The 15,322-nt window shown below is 50.0% G+C and overlaps 1 protein-coding gene across 6 annotated transcripts in view; it reads right to left on the bottom strand.

Moving 5' to 3' along the window:
* Positions 1-15,322, bottom strand: part of Fam178b (family with sequence similarity 178 member B) — an 87,124-nt gene that overhangs the window by 49,613 nt on the left and 22,189 nt on the right. For all 6 annotated transcript variants that reach the window (XM_010638097.3, XM_010638099.2, XM_010638098.2 and 3 more), the window contains 2 exons: positions 8,341-8,449; positions 5,828-5,912 (listed from right to left, as the gene is read on the bottom strand). In XM_010638097.3, the coding sequence (XP_010636399.1) occupies positions 5,828-5,912; positions 8,341-8,449 (194 nt within the window). The remainder of the gene's footprint in view (positions 1-5,827; positions 5,913-8,340; positions 8,450-15,322) is intronic.

The following is a 15,322-nucleotide window of genomic DNA, read 5'->3' on the forward strand; positions in this document are numbered from 1 at the left end:
CAGAGGTAAGGGGAAAAAATGAGAATCAAGACTTGCCATGTAGAGGTACATGATCCCAACAATGAATGTAACTGTACTGTATCCCTAAAATGTACCAATAAACTCAATAAAAAGAGAGAAAAAAAAAGAAAATGGATAAATGGCTCATAAGCACATACAAAATCGCTCAACACACCCCATCTCAGAGAAATTCCAGTCCACACGCCTCAGGATAGCTACTATCCAAAAGCCGGACATGAGTGAATGATGGAGGATGTAGATACAATGAATGTAACTGTACTGTATCCCTAAAATGTACCAATAAACTCAATAAAAAGAAAGAAAAAAAAAGAAAATGGATAAATGGCTCATAAGCACATACAAAATCGCTCAACACACCCCATCTCAGAGAAATTCCAGTCCACACGCCTCAGGATAGCTACTATCCAAAAGCCGGACATGAGTGAATGATGGCAAGGATGTAGAAAAACTGGGACCTGCCTACACTGGTGATGGGAGGAGTCTGGCAGTTCTCAGAAAGTAAAACCTAAAATTTGTATGTGCCTCAGCAATTCTAATCCTTAGAGCTCACCAGACAGCATGGGGAATACACCTCACATAAACATTTGAAGTACTATTCAAAATGGACAAAAGACAGAAACAACCCAAGTGTCCATCAAGTGATGGCGTATTAAGTACAATGTGGTACGTCCAAGTGATAGAATAGTATGCAGTCATAAAAATTAAGTAGTGATATATAGTATGGCATGCATGAATCCTGAGAACATTTTACAAAAGAAAAGAACCCAGACGCAAAAGGTCACATACTATATGGTTCAATCTGTATGAAATGTCCACAACGGGGTTATCCATGAAGACAGGAAATAGACTAAAAGTGGCTGGGTGCAGTGGGAGAAGGGAAAAATGGGGAGGGACCAATGCTGGGTAGCAATGATACTTTCTGGAGTGAGGACATATTCTGGAATTAGATAACAGTAATGGTCGAACAGCTCTGTGAATGTCCTAAAAACCATGGAATCGTAACACTATATAAGGACTAGCACTTTCAGATGCTGAGCATGAGGTTCACAAGTTTGAGCCTCTCTTGTTCAACTTAGTGAGAATCTGTCTCAAAATAAAAAATTAAAAAGGCTGGAAATGTAGCTTTCAATATAGGGCCCTGAGTTCAATCTCCAGGGTGGGGTGAGGCAGCACCCCAAGATGCTTGAGACAGCATCTTGCTATGTAGTCTCCAGGAGATGCTCCTGCCCCAGTCTCCTCAGTACTGGGATTACAAGCATGCCATACTAAGGACTGAACTTAGGGGAACCCTAGTGCTAAGCGTACCTCATGCCCTACCCTTTCATTTATTCTGAGGCAAGGTCTTGCCAAGTTTCCCAGGCTGGCCTGGAACCTGAGATCCTCCTGCCTCTGTGCTTGGCTATGAATTATATCTTTAAAAGCTCAGCAATTCCATCCTGGCCATGCCAGAGGCAAATGAAGCACCACCTTGCCTACCATGGCCCCTTGGTCCTCCAAGCCAGTACCAACACTGGCCTCTAGTTCCCGCTGACTCCACCCTCCTTCCCACACATGCTGCTGTTCAGACTTGGTGAGTTCCCAGTGGTATTCAGAGAAGCACCCTGTGCTCCCAGCTTCCCTTGTGCTGGGACCTGGTCCTGGGGTCCAGCGCAGGCAGAAGAGCAATGTAGTGATCTTTGTGGAGACTGCTCTCTCTCCTGCCGCTCCACCTGCGGGCACTAAGTGTTTTCAGCCCCTCCTGCGAGGTTAGCAGTCTACAGCAGCCTGTCTTCTGCAAGTATCCCAAGGACATCCAGGAAACACGATGCGAGCCTTGTCTGGTTGCTTTCTTTACTCGCTCTAAACAACATGCTGGCTGGCCACTGATGGAATTGTCTGGGTGCAGGAGACCACTGGGAGACCTGTGTGTGTATTCAGGGAGTTGTTAGGAAGGCCTGACAGCAAGAGATCAAAGGTGATCTCCTGGACCTGCACTTGCAGTGTCCCAGCTCCCTGCTCCCTGCAGATAAGGAAAGAATGTCTTCCTAAGTATGTATACTCAGATGTATGCTTGCCATAGCTTGGCTCCACAAACAAAATTTATTATTACCATGTATAAACTCTGTGGTGTTTTAACTTTTGTGATGATTAACACAGCCTGTGACTAGTGACATGTAGCAGCTCACTATGTAGGGTATAAAAAGAGGAACAAATAAAGATCTGGGTCTTTGCTCCTCAAAGCTTTGATCCCAGTGCCTTGTCTTTCATTTCTTAATAAAGTCCCTCTCCCTTAGAGACCCCAAACAGGCCATAGTGGCACTCATACCCCTGTAATCCTAGCACTAGGGAGGTTGAGGCAGGATGTTTGCCTCAAGTTTGCTGCTAGCTTGGGCTACATAGTGAGATCCTGTCTCTAAATCTAACAAATAAATGCTGCAGTATTTGCTACCCATCCATCCATCCATCCACCCAGGGTCTTGCTCTGTCCAAGGCTGGCCTAGATCCCTAACAGTACCTCCTACATCAATGCTATATGAACTGCTGCTCCAGCATATTGTCCTGCTAATCTTTTTTTTTTTTTTAAATTGTTTTTTTGTTCGTTTGTTTTTTGAGACAGGGTCTCAGCATGTAGTTGAGACTCTCCTGGAACTCACTATGTAGCCCAGGCTGGTCTTGAACTCACAGTGATCCTCCTGCCTCAGCCTCCCAAGTGCTGGGATTACAGGTGTGTGCCACGATGGCCAGCTGTCCTGCTAATCTGAAAACTGAAAACTCAGATATGGAAGCAAAGCTGGAAAAGCAAGCTTCTTGGGTTTTACCCTGGAGGGCTTCTTAAGGCAGAGATGTTACAGATACTGCTAGGCTGTAGAAGGGGCACCAATAGCCAGAAACACAGCAGGCGCCCTTCAAGTCCTGTGACCCAGTTCTGTCCAGTGAAGCCAGGTAGGAAGACTGTCCTGATACAAAAAGAAAAAAACTGGGTGTGGGGCACATACTTGTAATCCCAGCATTCTGGGGGGCTGAGGCAGGAAGACAGCAAGTTTGAGTCCCACCTGGGCAATTTGATTACTTAGCCAGACTCTATACCACAAAATAAAATAAAAATAAAAAAAGAGAAAGGAAAAGGGAAAAGCCAAGATCTCTTAAACCTCACCTTTCAGCCTCGAATACCATTGCCTCAAGAGAAGATGGTTACGCTTGGAGCTATAGCAGCAGTTCTGTGGCCCCAAAGGAAGTACGGCAAAGAGCAGACACTGAAGCCAGTGCCCAGTGCTGCAGATCTGTTGAATATACCACAGCACCATGCACTCCAGGTACTTTGTCATGAGAGACAACAAACCGCTCTTCATGGTGGGGGGGCCGTTAGGCACAGTTTAAACAGAGCCCAAGCCAGGTGTGGTGGTGCACGCCCATGATCCCAGCATTTGGGACGATGAGGCAGGAGGACTGCTGTGCATCTTGAGGCTAGCCTGAACCACAAAGTGAGACCGTCTTTGAAAAACAAAAAAAAAGCAACAGAGCCCAACTAAAACATGGCTTTTCTTGAGATTCTGGACCTGCTGTTACCTGCACAAGCCTGGGCCACAGCCCTTGGCACATGGCAGCTGAGCCCTAGGCTGTGAGTGCCCTCAGTCTCTGCCCAAAGGTTCCGGCCGGGGTGGTCTGGCAACCCTCTGCCGGCCTCTGTGCCCGATTCCCACTGACCTCCATCCACCCTTCCTGCTCCCTCTCCAACCTATCCCAGGGCCCCAGACTACTGAGGACAAGGACTGTGCCTCCTGCTCTAGCCAGGCAGTCATCAATGCATCTTTGCCACACAAGGACCAGCACTCCTAGGCTGAGGTCTGGTGACCTTCTGGAATGTTCTGTGCCCCGAGCTCACCAAGCCTTCGCGTGGGTGACACGTGCTGCTTCTCTGTACACAGAACGGCTCCCCTTCCTTTGGCTGTACACCTGGGACTCTCAGGCCCTCAGAGCCATGGCTCTAAATCTGGGTCCCAGCCCTGTCCTGGCCCTTAGTGCTCCTGACACAAGCAGACACAGATGCCAGGAGAGGCAGCTGTCCCCAGCACTGCAGCCCCATGGGATACTGGAGCTCTGAGGAGTGCGACTTCCTTTTTCATCCAGTTCTGACAGTGATGCCCCTGGCCTGGGGTGCAGCTGTCTTAGCACATGGAAGGCCCTGGGTCCCAGCCCCCTTGGGCAGCCCCCCAAGTGTCCTCCTGTCACCCCCTGCCCAGCCCCCGTAGCTGTCATCTACTTTGTCTCTAAAAATCCCATGTCAATTGATTCCTGAGACACTTGTCCTTTTGGGAATGGCTTGAGTTATCCCATATTTTCATCCACATGGTAGGATGCTAGAGTTTGCTTCCAGGGTGGAGTAGTATTCTGTTACCCTGTTTTGTTTACCCACTCATCCACTGGTTTCCCCCTTTTGGCTATCATGAATAATACTGCTGCCTGGCCTGGTGGCACACAACTATAATCCCAGAAGTTGGGAGGCTGAGGCAGGAGGATCGATGCAAGTTCAAGGCCAGCCTGGGCTGCTAAGTAAGTGCAAGGCCAGCATGAACTACATAGCAAGACCCTGTCAAAATACCAAAAATAATAATGCTGCAGTGAACACCCATGTTCAAGTTTGTGTTCAGGTCACTGCTCCAATTTTTTTGTGGGCCCTGCCTCTGCCTCCCCCAGAATCAGCAGGGAGGCAGAGGGCAGCCCTAGAGTCCCTTTGGCAGTCTACCCTGCAGGGTAGGGGACAGAACCTAGGTGCCGTCCACAGGCTACGCCCAGGCTACGAAGCCACTGCAGAGCTGAGCAGGAGCTCGGGGCACTTTCTTGCCCCTCCTGATGGAGAGAGAATCAGGGACCGTGTGTCAAGAGGAAAGGACCCTGGAGCATTCCTTCTGTCCCTGCAGAGGAGATGCATGCCACTACCCACAGGAGAAGAGCAGGACAAGGATGCCTTTGTCTCAGAAAGGGCAGGCTTGCCGCAGAGGCGTCCATAGGGGCAGGAAAGGGCAGCCCGGGGCTCAGGGGCAGGGGTTATGCAAAGGGAGAGGATGCCCAGACAGTGCCATTCAGGCCTTGGAGAGGGGTCCCCATTGAGCTGGAGGGGTGTATGGAATGTGCAAATGAGACAGATGGCCCTCAGCTCAGCCAACTACTAAAGCCAAGTGGCACAGCACAGAAACGCCAATCTGGCATACCAGAGGACCATCTCGGTCCCAGTGCTGTGGTCCGTGCTATGCAGGGAAGCTGGGCAGACTGAGGCCAAATACGGGCAGGGTCTGGGCACCATGAGTCCCTTTGCCACCTGCTGTAGGCAACTTTTAGCTAATTAAGTTATTTTTTGGTGCCAAAGCATCTAGAACCAGGTACCAAATGTTGACAGTCTGGGGAGTGTGCAGCCACTCAGGGGCCTGCTAATTACTTTTACTCAACTAGGAATGCAGGATACTCCTAAATACAGGATCTGGGCAAAGCACAGCCCTGACCCAGGGGCTCCAGGGATGTTCAATCTGCCAGGAGAGGACAGCTTGGGGGCCTCCCCCTCGGTGACTCATCCCCATCGGAGGCCATCGATTCCCTTCCAGCTCTTCCTCAGCCAACTTCCCAGCTGCTCTGGGTCCCCAGGGTCTGCAAGGTCATGGTCACCTGGATCTAAGAGGGTCAGAGGTTCAGCTTGTCACCAACACTGTACCAAGGCCAAGGACAGGTGGCTTGATGTCTCCACTGCAGGGACATGCGGTGGCCCCACCCCCAACAGCTTGCCTGCATGCTGGGCTAAGAGCTTGGGGACTCCATCCTGTACCCTGGTACTGACCAGGCTGGCGGAAGAGCTCATCGAGGCTGAGATCCCACAGGAGAGCAAAGGCCCTTGAAGATGTGTCTGGAGGCCACGTTAGCAGCTGGAGGAAGAAAGCAAGCTCATCTTCATGGATCAACAGTAGCAAACACCTATTATTCCACATTGGAAAATCCCATTTAGCCTGGCCTGGTGGTACATGCTTGTAATCCCAGCACTCAGGAGGCTGAGGCTAGAGGATCACTGTGAGTTTTGAGGCCAGCCTGAGCTACACAGCAACTTCAAAGCCAGCCTGCACTATACAGTGAGATCCTGTCTCATAAAAACAAGCAAAACAGGGGTCAGGGATTTAGCTCAGTGGTTCAGCTTCCTGCCTCACAAGCACAAGGTCCTGAGTTCAATCCCCGGTACCAATCCCCCCTCAAAAAAACCAAGCAAAATAAAATAATCTCATTTAATCCACACGGTAGATGGATATTGCCATTCCTGCCATTTTGCAGACAAGGAAACCATGCTCAGGGAGGTCAAGTAACTCCTCTGGGTCATATAGCTAGAATTATAAGTAGAAAGGCCAGGCATGAAGGCCGGGCATGCGACTTGAGATATGTCACTTGCACCTATGTGGAGTCTTGGTCCTTGTACCCTTTGAGTCCCTGGGTCACAGCCATGCCCTTGCTGGGCAGGGACAAATGTAGGGGAAAAGGCTGGGAGGCACTGATGCAGTTAGCTGGCCAAGGACAAGTGCTGGCCTGCTGCGCTTCCTGCATTGTGTCCAGGATGGTGCCTACACCATCACCTGGAGGCTGGGCTCAGGGAGTCCTGGTACCGCAGCACTGCTCCTATGCATCTGGGTTGGGGACGCTCCTCGGTGTGAGCTTGCATCTCCTCTGTGTGCGGGTCATGTGCCAAGGATGGGGACCCCAGGGAGAGCATGTGGTTTAGACAGGCAAGGGAACACAGGAAGCTGCACATGATAGGTCATGTTGTGCCATCCTCCTGCTGCTAGGGCACCGGGGATGCAGGCGGGCCCCCATGGGACAGGGCATTGCTGCTGTCACAAGCTGAGCTAAGGCCCTTTCTACACACTGAGCTTGGGGGCCCCCAGCTGCACCCTCTGCTCTCAACATGCACCCTGTACCCCATAACCAGCTGAGCCCTATGCCTCAACTTGGCAGCCCTAAAGGGTTGCCTAGGTCTGTAGCATGCCTCAACTGCAAGGTTGTCTGGGGTCATCTTTGTACTGCTGTTTTGAGACAGGTCTCACTATGTACTTCACTGGCCTTAAACTTGTGGCGACCCTCCTGCCTCAGCCTCTTGTAAACTAGGATTATAAGCGTGCACCAATGAACTTGGTGGCCCTACTTTTTTTTTTTTTTTTTTTTTTTTTTTTTTTTTTTTTTTTTTTTTTTTTTTTTTTTTTTTTTTTTTTTTTTTTTTTTTTTTTTTTTTGGTACCAGGGATCAAACTCAGGAGGAAGGTGTGGTGCCACTGAGCTAAATCCCTGCCCCCCCTCCCCCTGCATCTTTCTTTGTTTGTTTTCTGGAACCAGGGGTTGAACTCAGGTCCTTTCACTTGGAAAGCAGGCACTGGAACCACTGAGCTAAATCCCCAGCCCATCCCCCTGCATCTTTATAAGCACCTCATGAGGCAGCTTCTGGCTAGAATCCTCACCACCTGTAGGAGGCTTTGAAGTCCTTACTACCTGCCCTGGCCCTGATCTGGAGGGGCCATATCTGGGATGCACCAGAAGCTTTGTGCTTGCATTGCTCCTTGCCAAAGGTGTCCGGGTCCCAAGCAGGGCTGCAGGGGCTACCGAGAAGGACAGTTTGCAGAATGCATTCCATAGCCCACGTGGGACAGAGCTGTGCTGAGGGCCCCTCCCAGCCTTGGGCTGGGGTCTCAGAACTTCACAGACACCCAGCCACCAATGGGGAGGGTGGCCCACACTGTATCAGGGTCGCACAAGGCCCTCTGTGGGTTACAACTTAGAGGGGCTCTTTGTGCATTTTGTCATCAGCTGTGCAAGGAGCAGCGAGAAGCTGCACTGGCCAGGCCAGAGAATAAAGGCCACACTGTTCATGTCCCCACCCGCTCCTCCTCCCTGGCCTGGGCCTGAGTGGGGCACTGGCTGGCCCTGCACCAGGCCCCAGGAGCTCCCACCCTCCTCCCTGGGGAAGGAGGGGTACCTCACAGCACCAGCTGCCCAGCTAGGGCTCCTAGAATGACCCACCCACAGGGCTCTGATTTACAGGTGGGATCCAGACTGCAGCTGGCTGCCCAGAACCCACTGGGACTTGTAACCAGCCCATCCCCAGGCAAGGCCAGCCTGGGTGTGGCAAGGCCAAGCTGCATCCTCATGCCCTGCATTTAGCTGGTGGCAGCTGGTGCCCAGATTGGCCCTGGGCCACAGCAGGTCCCTGTACCTCCAATTCTGGGTGTGACCAGCCTGAGGCAAGATAAAACTGAGGCCCCAGGCTTCCCTCTGTCAGGCTGTGCTGTTTGCGCCACCTAGTGGCCATGGAGGTCCTCACCTTGAGCAGCCACTGCAGCACAGGCACCGGACAGGGGACAGGGGAGTGGAGGTAGAGGTTGCTCAGGAGGCCACTGCGCAGGAAGGACAGCTGCTGTGATGGTGGGGCGCTGTGGGAGAGAGGGGTGCAGTGAGGGGTCTCCATGGCTGTCCAGGTGACCACAGGAGACCCCATAGTGTCAGGATGCCATGAAGCATCCTGGCTACTGTGGGCAAAGGTGCTTTGTGGAGCCCTCAGTGTGAGGTAATCAGAAGGAAAAACAACCCAAGCTGTCATCAAAAACATTTTTCTCCAGTGCTGTCCACAAACATACCTGAGAGTGTTTTATTTATTTGTTTTGGTACCGGGGATTGGACTGTGGACCTGCGCTTGCAAGGCCCTTGCAGAACCACTGAGCTAAATCCCCAGCCCAGTGTTTTATTTATAATTATTATTTTACGTTTTGGTTTGTTCTGAGATAGGTTCTTGCTATGTAGTCCAGGCTGGCCTTGAATTCACTTTGTAGTCTAGGCTGGCCTTGAACTCCAAGAGACCCTTTGTAAGTGTGTATCACACCTGGCCTCACAGTGTTTTAAATGCAAAAGTAGCTGGCGCGTGGCACCCTTTCCAAGGAACCAAAGGGAAACTGAGGTTTCTTCAAGGGAGGACAAGACTGCCTGAGGTGAAGCAACAAGGATGGAGCCAGTGCTCAGCCTGGGGCTCCAGGCCGAGGGACGGGCAGGGTTACCTGTGGGCTACACCAGCATCCTGGGTTCAGTTACTCAGTGTGTTTCCACCCAGCTTGTGTTTTTCCAACACAAAGGGGACACCCAAGTGTATCAGAAAACAACAGACAGGGTCCTGGGCAGGAGCTCTGAGAAGGAAGTCCCAAGTGCAGCTCCAGCAAGCAGCCTGTCCCGAGTCAGGGAGAGAGGCACTTGGGCTGCCACGGCTGTTGATTATAACCTGCATGCACACATGTGTTGTCCTGTCAGGTCCCCTCCTCTCAGAACTCATTCCTGGGATGGAGGGGACACTTGACCCATCCTCTTGGCCTACAGAATACTGGGTCTTCGTGAAAAGAGGAGGAGACTTATTCTGGCAGCTGTAAGGACTCCAGGTCAGAGTATTCTGGAAATCAGTTAAAGAGGTTGACAGAGTGTGGAGGCTCATGCCTGTAATCCCAGCACTCAGGAGGCTAAGGCAGGAGAATCTCAAGTTCGAGGCCAGCTTGGGGTACATAGTGAGTTCAAAGCCAGCCTGAATTACAGAGCGAGACCCTGTCTCAAGACAAACAAACAAAAACAACAACAAAAAAAAAACAAAACAAAAAAAACAAAGAGAAAGTGTTCAGCTGGACTGTACCATCTCCTGAAACTCCTGGTCCCCTGCCAAGACACTGGTTTGGCGCAGGAGCTCCCAGCCCTTGCATGTCATGCTTCTTCTCTCTAGATAACATCCCACAGATGACAAATGCAGATTCCAGGAAACGACAGTGATCTCATGTTTGCTCTTCTTTTTAGTGACCAGATCCCTGCAGAGCCTGAGATAGCATCTGATGTCACGACCCTGGAGAGCAATGTCTCCACCCACCCACCTCTCTTCCTCCTCCTAAGAGGCTCCAGGGCTTCTATCCTCAGGGGGACAGGGCATCCCAAAGTCGTACATCTCCCCAAGCCAGGGCATGGTCTCCCCTCAGGGTCTGTCTGGACAACTGACAAGCTGTATGGATACTTTTCCCTAAGTCATTTAAACTGGGAGGAGAAAAAGGATTTGTTTCTGTGGCTGTGAGACAGACCCTCCTGTGTGCACATGAACACACATGCACACCCAGCACCCCGAGTGCCTGGTCACATGCTGCATTCACCCAGACTTAGAGGTGCATGGCAAAAGTGCATAAGCTGTCCCCCCAAAGCAGGCTTCACCTAGTGGGTAATGCCAGGGCCTATGTGATGTAGGGTCCCTCTGGAAGCAGCACCCCAGGGACTTTTGGGGATGACCTACTGGGCCTGTAGGGAGCCAAGTGTGCAGCCCCCACGACTCAACTCGGAGTGACACAGGGCAGCTGCTGTGCCCAGAGAAGCAATCTGTGGGCTGAGACACCTTCCTCCTGCTACGCTGGCTCTCAATGCAGCTCCTGCCAGGAAAATGACAGATGGGCTTCAAGTTCACTGCTGAGTTAGGTTTCATGTGTGTGATGAGCAGCAAGAGAACCAAGGCCGCAGCCTGCTCTGCCCGGAAGGAATGGCTTTCAAGGAACTCTGGGTCCAGCACTCTATGAGGTGCAAGGAGCAGGGTGTGTCACTGAGAATTCGAGGCCAGCCTGGGATACATAGCGAGGACCCTGCCTCAAACAATTATCTTGGGGGACAGAATCAGCTATTGTCAGGTTTAGCAAAAACCAGTGTCTCATCTCCATGCCAAGAACACTGCATTGGGTTCCAGAAGGTGCCTCTGTCAACGAGTTCACAAGTTATCCCAAGAATGTTGGAGGCCCTGGCAGAGAAGGACGGCAGATGCCACTTGGTCTGGGTGGACTCAGAGCCCCAGCTGTCAGCTTGAGGATCCTGAGGCAGTGAGGGGCTGGAAGTGGCTCAGGGTGCAGGCACAGCAGAGCGCTGCTAATCCTCAACCACGTCAGCAATGACAGGGCTGTGGGACAGGAGGTCAGGGAGGGACAGCAGGGATAGGCGGAGGCAGCACAGCCTCCATCACCCTGGAATTTCCAGCCCGATCCTTATGGTGCCCAAGGGAACACCCACTCCCTGTCACTTCTCCAGATGCCTGGCACATCCCAAGTGGTGCAGAAGGATCAGTGGCACTAAGGACGTTATTTACATGGTGCCAGCTGCACCAAGTTTCCAGATGAAAGCTAAAATAAAATACTATAACGGAACACAAGCCAATCAAAGATTTTGCTCGCCCCTACTCTCTCGATTTTGTGGGGAGGGAGTTGAGATGAGGTCTCACTATACAGTTCAGGCTGATGGTGAACTTACTATGTAGCAGTGGCTGGCCTCAAACTCACCATGATGCTCCTGCCTCAGCTGCCCGAGGGCTGGGGTTATGAAAGTTTGCCACCAGGCCTGGCTTCATGTGGCACTGACCTTGCTATATTCCTCCAGGAAAGGAGGTGATCATGGCAAAATAAGAGCTGGAAGTGGCCAAGCCTGTAATCCTAGTATTCAGGAGGCTGAGGCAGGAGGATAGCCATTAGTTCTAGGCCATCCTGGGCACAAAATGGAGTTGAAGGCCAGCCTGAACTACATAGTAAGACTTTGTCTCAAAAAAGAAAACAACACAAAAGGTGAGGTTATGGGGCCTCTGAGACACACAGGGCACAAGTGCCATTAAACCCAGCGAGGCTCAGGTTTACCTACCTCCAACATCATGCTCTGCCCAGGTATCCATGGGAACTTCAGGGTTCCTGAGGACACTGGGCGGCACCAAGTGTCAGATGCTGCTATGGACTCTGCCCCCCTACCCCCCACCCCTTCCGTCTGCCCCTGGGCTGCATGGCCTGGGCCTGGCTGGATCTGGTTTCCTCTGGAGCTCTTGTCAAGGGTGGAGGCAGGAGCTCAGGACTCTGATCCTGGGAAACTGAGCTAAGTTCACATACCCAGCCCAGGTTCCACTGCATGGTGGGCTGGGAGGGGCATCCTTGCACACAACCTGGAGTAGGTCTGGTCTGAGAGGCTGTCTGGACTCAGACGCTGGGTCCCCTGCACTTGTGCCTTTGCCGGAGATGAAGTCTGTGGTGTACTGATTTTCCACTGTGTTCCCCTAAAAAAGGCATTTTCCCTTCATAGAGAAACAAATCTATATCAAGGTGATTTTTTAAAGACTAGCATTTGTGCCAGGTATGGCGGTGCATGCCTCTAAATCCAGCACTTGGGAACATGAGTTCAAGGCCAGATTGGGCTATATATTAAGACCCTGTCTCAAATAAATAAATAAATAAACACTTTAAAATAGCATCTACTTCTTCCTCCTCTAATGATACAATGATACATGCTTACTGTACAAAGCCTAGAAAATACAGAGGAATATGACTAGGGACAAAAATTCCTCGTCAGCTCATAAGGTGTTCATGAGTAATCCAGCAAGTGCCTAGACGATACCTCACGTCCTCATGGTGGCTGTGTTTCTGGCCCAGCAGAGTGGGGTCCTGCCTGGCTGGCTCATACTCATATTCGCCCCTCTCTGTGTCAATAATTGAAGTCTTTGCAGAAACAGGAAACAAAAGATGAGCCTGGCAAGATGGTGACCTCCGGAAGTGGCCCTGCCCAGCAGAAGCTCCGGATGGTGCCACACAGCCATGGTGTCACACAGTGAGTCCTTCCAGCAGGCCTCTGCCGATGAGATGCTGGCACCACCACCCCACACACATTAGCATATCCGAGGGTGGAGGGGCACTGGGTGCCACCTGGCCCTGGCTGGCAGTGCTGCTGATGCCGGGTCACTACACCACAAGCCAGCTCATCTGTCAAACGCTTCCTGCCTGACAGCCAGCTCAGAACAGAAAACCTGCTGCTGGCAGGAGCCCAAGGCAAAGCAGCACAGGAAGACACCTTGCTCTCTACTGGGCCCCAGTCCTACCTGGACACTGTTGATCTCTTTTTCCAGCTCCACCATTTTCTTGCTTTTTATATTCTTTTCTTAAGATTTTTTTTTTGTTTTTTTTGTTTTTTTGTTTTTTTTTTTTTATATTTTGAGACAGGGTCTCGCTATGCAGTTGAGGTTGGCCTGAACTCACTATGCAGCCCAGGCTGGCCTTGAACTCGCAGATCCTCCCCCTGCCTCAGTCTCCCGAGTGCTGGGATTATAGGCGTGCACCAGCATACCCTGTGCACATCTTCACTTATGATAATATATAGCTAACATGAGATAATATTTGCCCAGTATACTCACTTTCTGGCATGCGCTTTGGAAGTTTAAAACTACATAAACTGGGCCGGGCATGGTGTGCGCACCTGTAATCCCAGCACATGGGAGGCAGAGGCTGGAGAATCACTGTTAGCTCAAGACCAGCCTGAGCTACATAGTGATTTCCAGGTCAGTCTCAACTACATAATGAGACCCTGTCTCAAAAAAAAAAAAACCTACATAAACTGAAAATTTTAAGTCTAGCTTACAGATCTATTATTGCATTGTTTTATTACCCTACATGTAACAATCTAAAACTTCAAACTTTTTAACTAGTTTTAATGCTTGCCATTAAATCTTTCACCAATTGCCTCTTTACTCTTCAGTTATTTTTAATTTATGTTCTCTGTTGGCTGCAGTAAATCTGTCAACACATTTTTCAGAGAAGGTTCTAGGTTGACAGACTTTCTCCACCCCTGAATATCTGAGAATATCTTTCAGTCGTCTTCCTACAGAAATAAAAACTCAGCAGGGTATACGATTCTGGTTCAAAATTATTTTCCCTCCAAACTCTAAGATCATATATTGTTTCGCTGAGTCTTTGTTTTTTTTGAGACAGGGTCTCACTATGTGTTCAGGCTGATTCTGACCTCACTATGTAGCTCATGTTAGCTTCGATCTCATGGTGTTCCTCCTGTCTCAGTCTCTCGAGTGCTGGGGTACCAGGCGTGTGCCACCACACCTGGCTTGTCCCATTGTCTTCTGGAATTTAGAATTGCAAGAGAAAAATCTGAGGTCAGATTGACTTTTGCCCCTTTCTAGGTAACCTGCTTTCTCTGGATACTTGCAAAATCTTTTATCTTTGAAATTTTAAAAAGTACATGGGATTATGCCTAGGTATTGCTCTCTTCCCATTACATTTGAAAGTTCCCTGTGGACCTTCTTTTGAAGGTCTACTTCTTTCTTCAATACTGGAAAGTTTTCTTCCATTAGTCCCTTATTGATTATTTTAGCTCATTTGCTTTATACCGTTTCAGGTATTCCTACTATGCGTAGACTGTTATCTCCTACATGGGCCCTTTTACTATCTTGATTTTTTTTTCTTTTTCTCTGCATTTGTTGGGAATTTTTCTCATTTTGCATTCATTTCAGCAATTTTCTTTTGTGGCCAATCCCTCTTGCCCATCTCCATGAGCTCTTGCATTTGAGCAGTCTTCCACTGGCTCTCACATGCTCGGCTTTACCACTGAGCAGTGTCTTCATGCCCAGTCACAGATATTCAACCCTTCCAGCTCTGCTATGGAGACCAGTACTCGTGTTTCTCCATGACCTACCTGTGCTCCTTTCTTCTGAACTATGGTACTATGACCTTCGCAATGGCTCTTCCAAAGTGCCCAAGTTGAAGGTCCAAAGTGGTCTGGATGACACCTTACACTTCCACTGCTATGGTGCCTTACAAAGGGTAAGGCAAGGGGCCTCAGCTGTAGCAAGTGCTCTGTTTTGGGGACTTCCAGCCTCACTCAAGCTAATACATTTTACTTCTTTGTAAGGACCCAGCCCCAGGAATTTTGGTACAGTAGTGTGAAATGTATACACACAGGAAAGCCCTGGGGAGCTGAAGAAGAGAGGAGACTCCTTTGTTCTACTCCTAACGTGACCATGAGACCACAGAGCTGCCCAACCTGTGTCCCTCACTGGATAGGCGAGCTGGCCCTGTCCCCATTCCCTCAGTCTCCAACACATCAGGAAGAATAGCACCTTCCTTTCTCTGCCTCTTAGATGTGTTAGTTTACAATGGCAAGTGGTGCATATTGCAAACTGTTTTCAAATCCTCTTAAAGGCAGTCCAGTGATTATGTGACAATCGTCATGAATTTATTCCCAAAAAGAAGAGAACAGGCAGCTGTTCTATTGTTGCTAAGTGTGCTGGCGGCTGAGGAAAAGCTCCTTGGTGCCAGTGTCACACAGACAGAAGGGGACCCTTGGTATCTTTGGGTGATGTGTCCTAAGACCCCCAGTGCATGCCCAAAAGGGAAAGTAGTACTAAGACCTATAATTAAATGCCTTTCCAATTTAACTACATTCTTATTGAGCTCTGTAGCTCGACCTTTTTTTTTTTTTTTTTTTTTTTTTTTTTT

The sequence above is a fragment of the Fukomys damarensis genome, unplaced genomic scaffold (assembly GCF_012274545.1).
Source record: "Fukomys damarensis isolate Sample0158 unplaced genomic scaffold, DMR_v1.0_HiC HiC_scaffold_9, whole genome shotgun sequence".
NCBI lineage: Eukaryota > Metazoa > Chordata > Mammalia > Rodentia > Bathyergidae > Fukomys > Fukomys damarensis.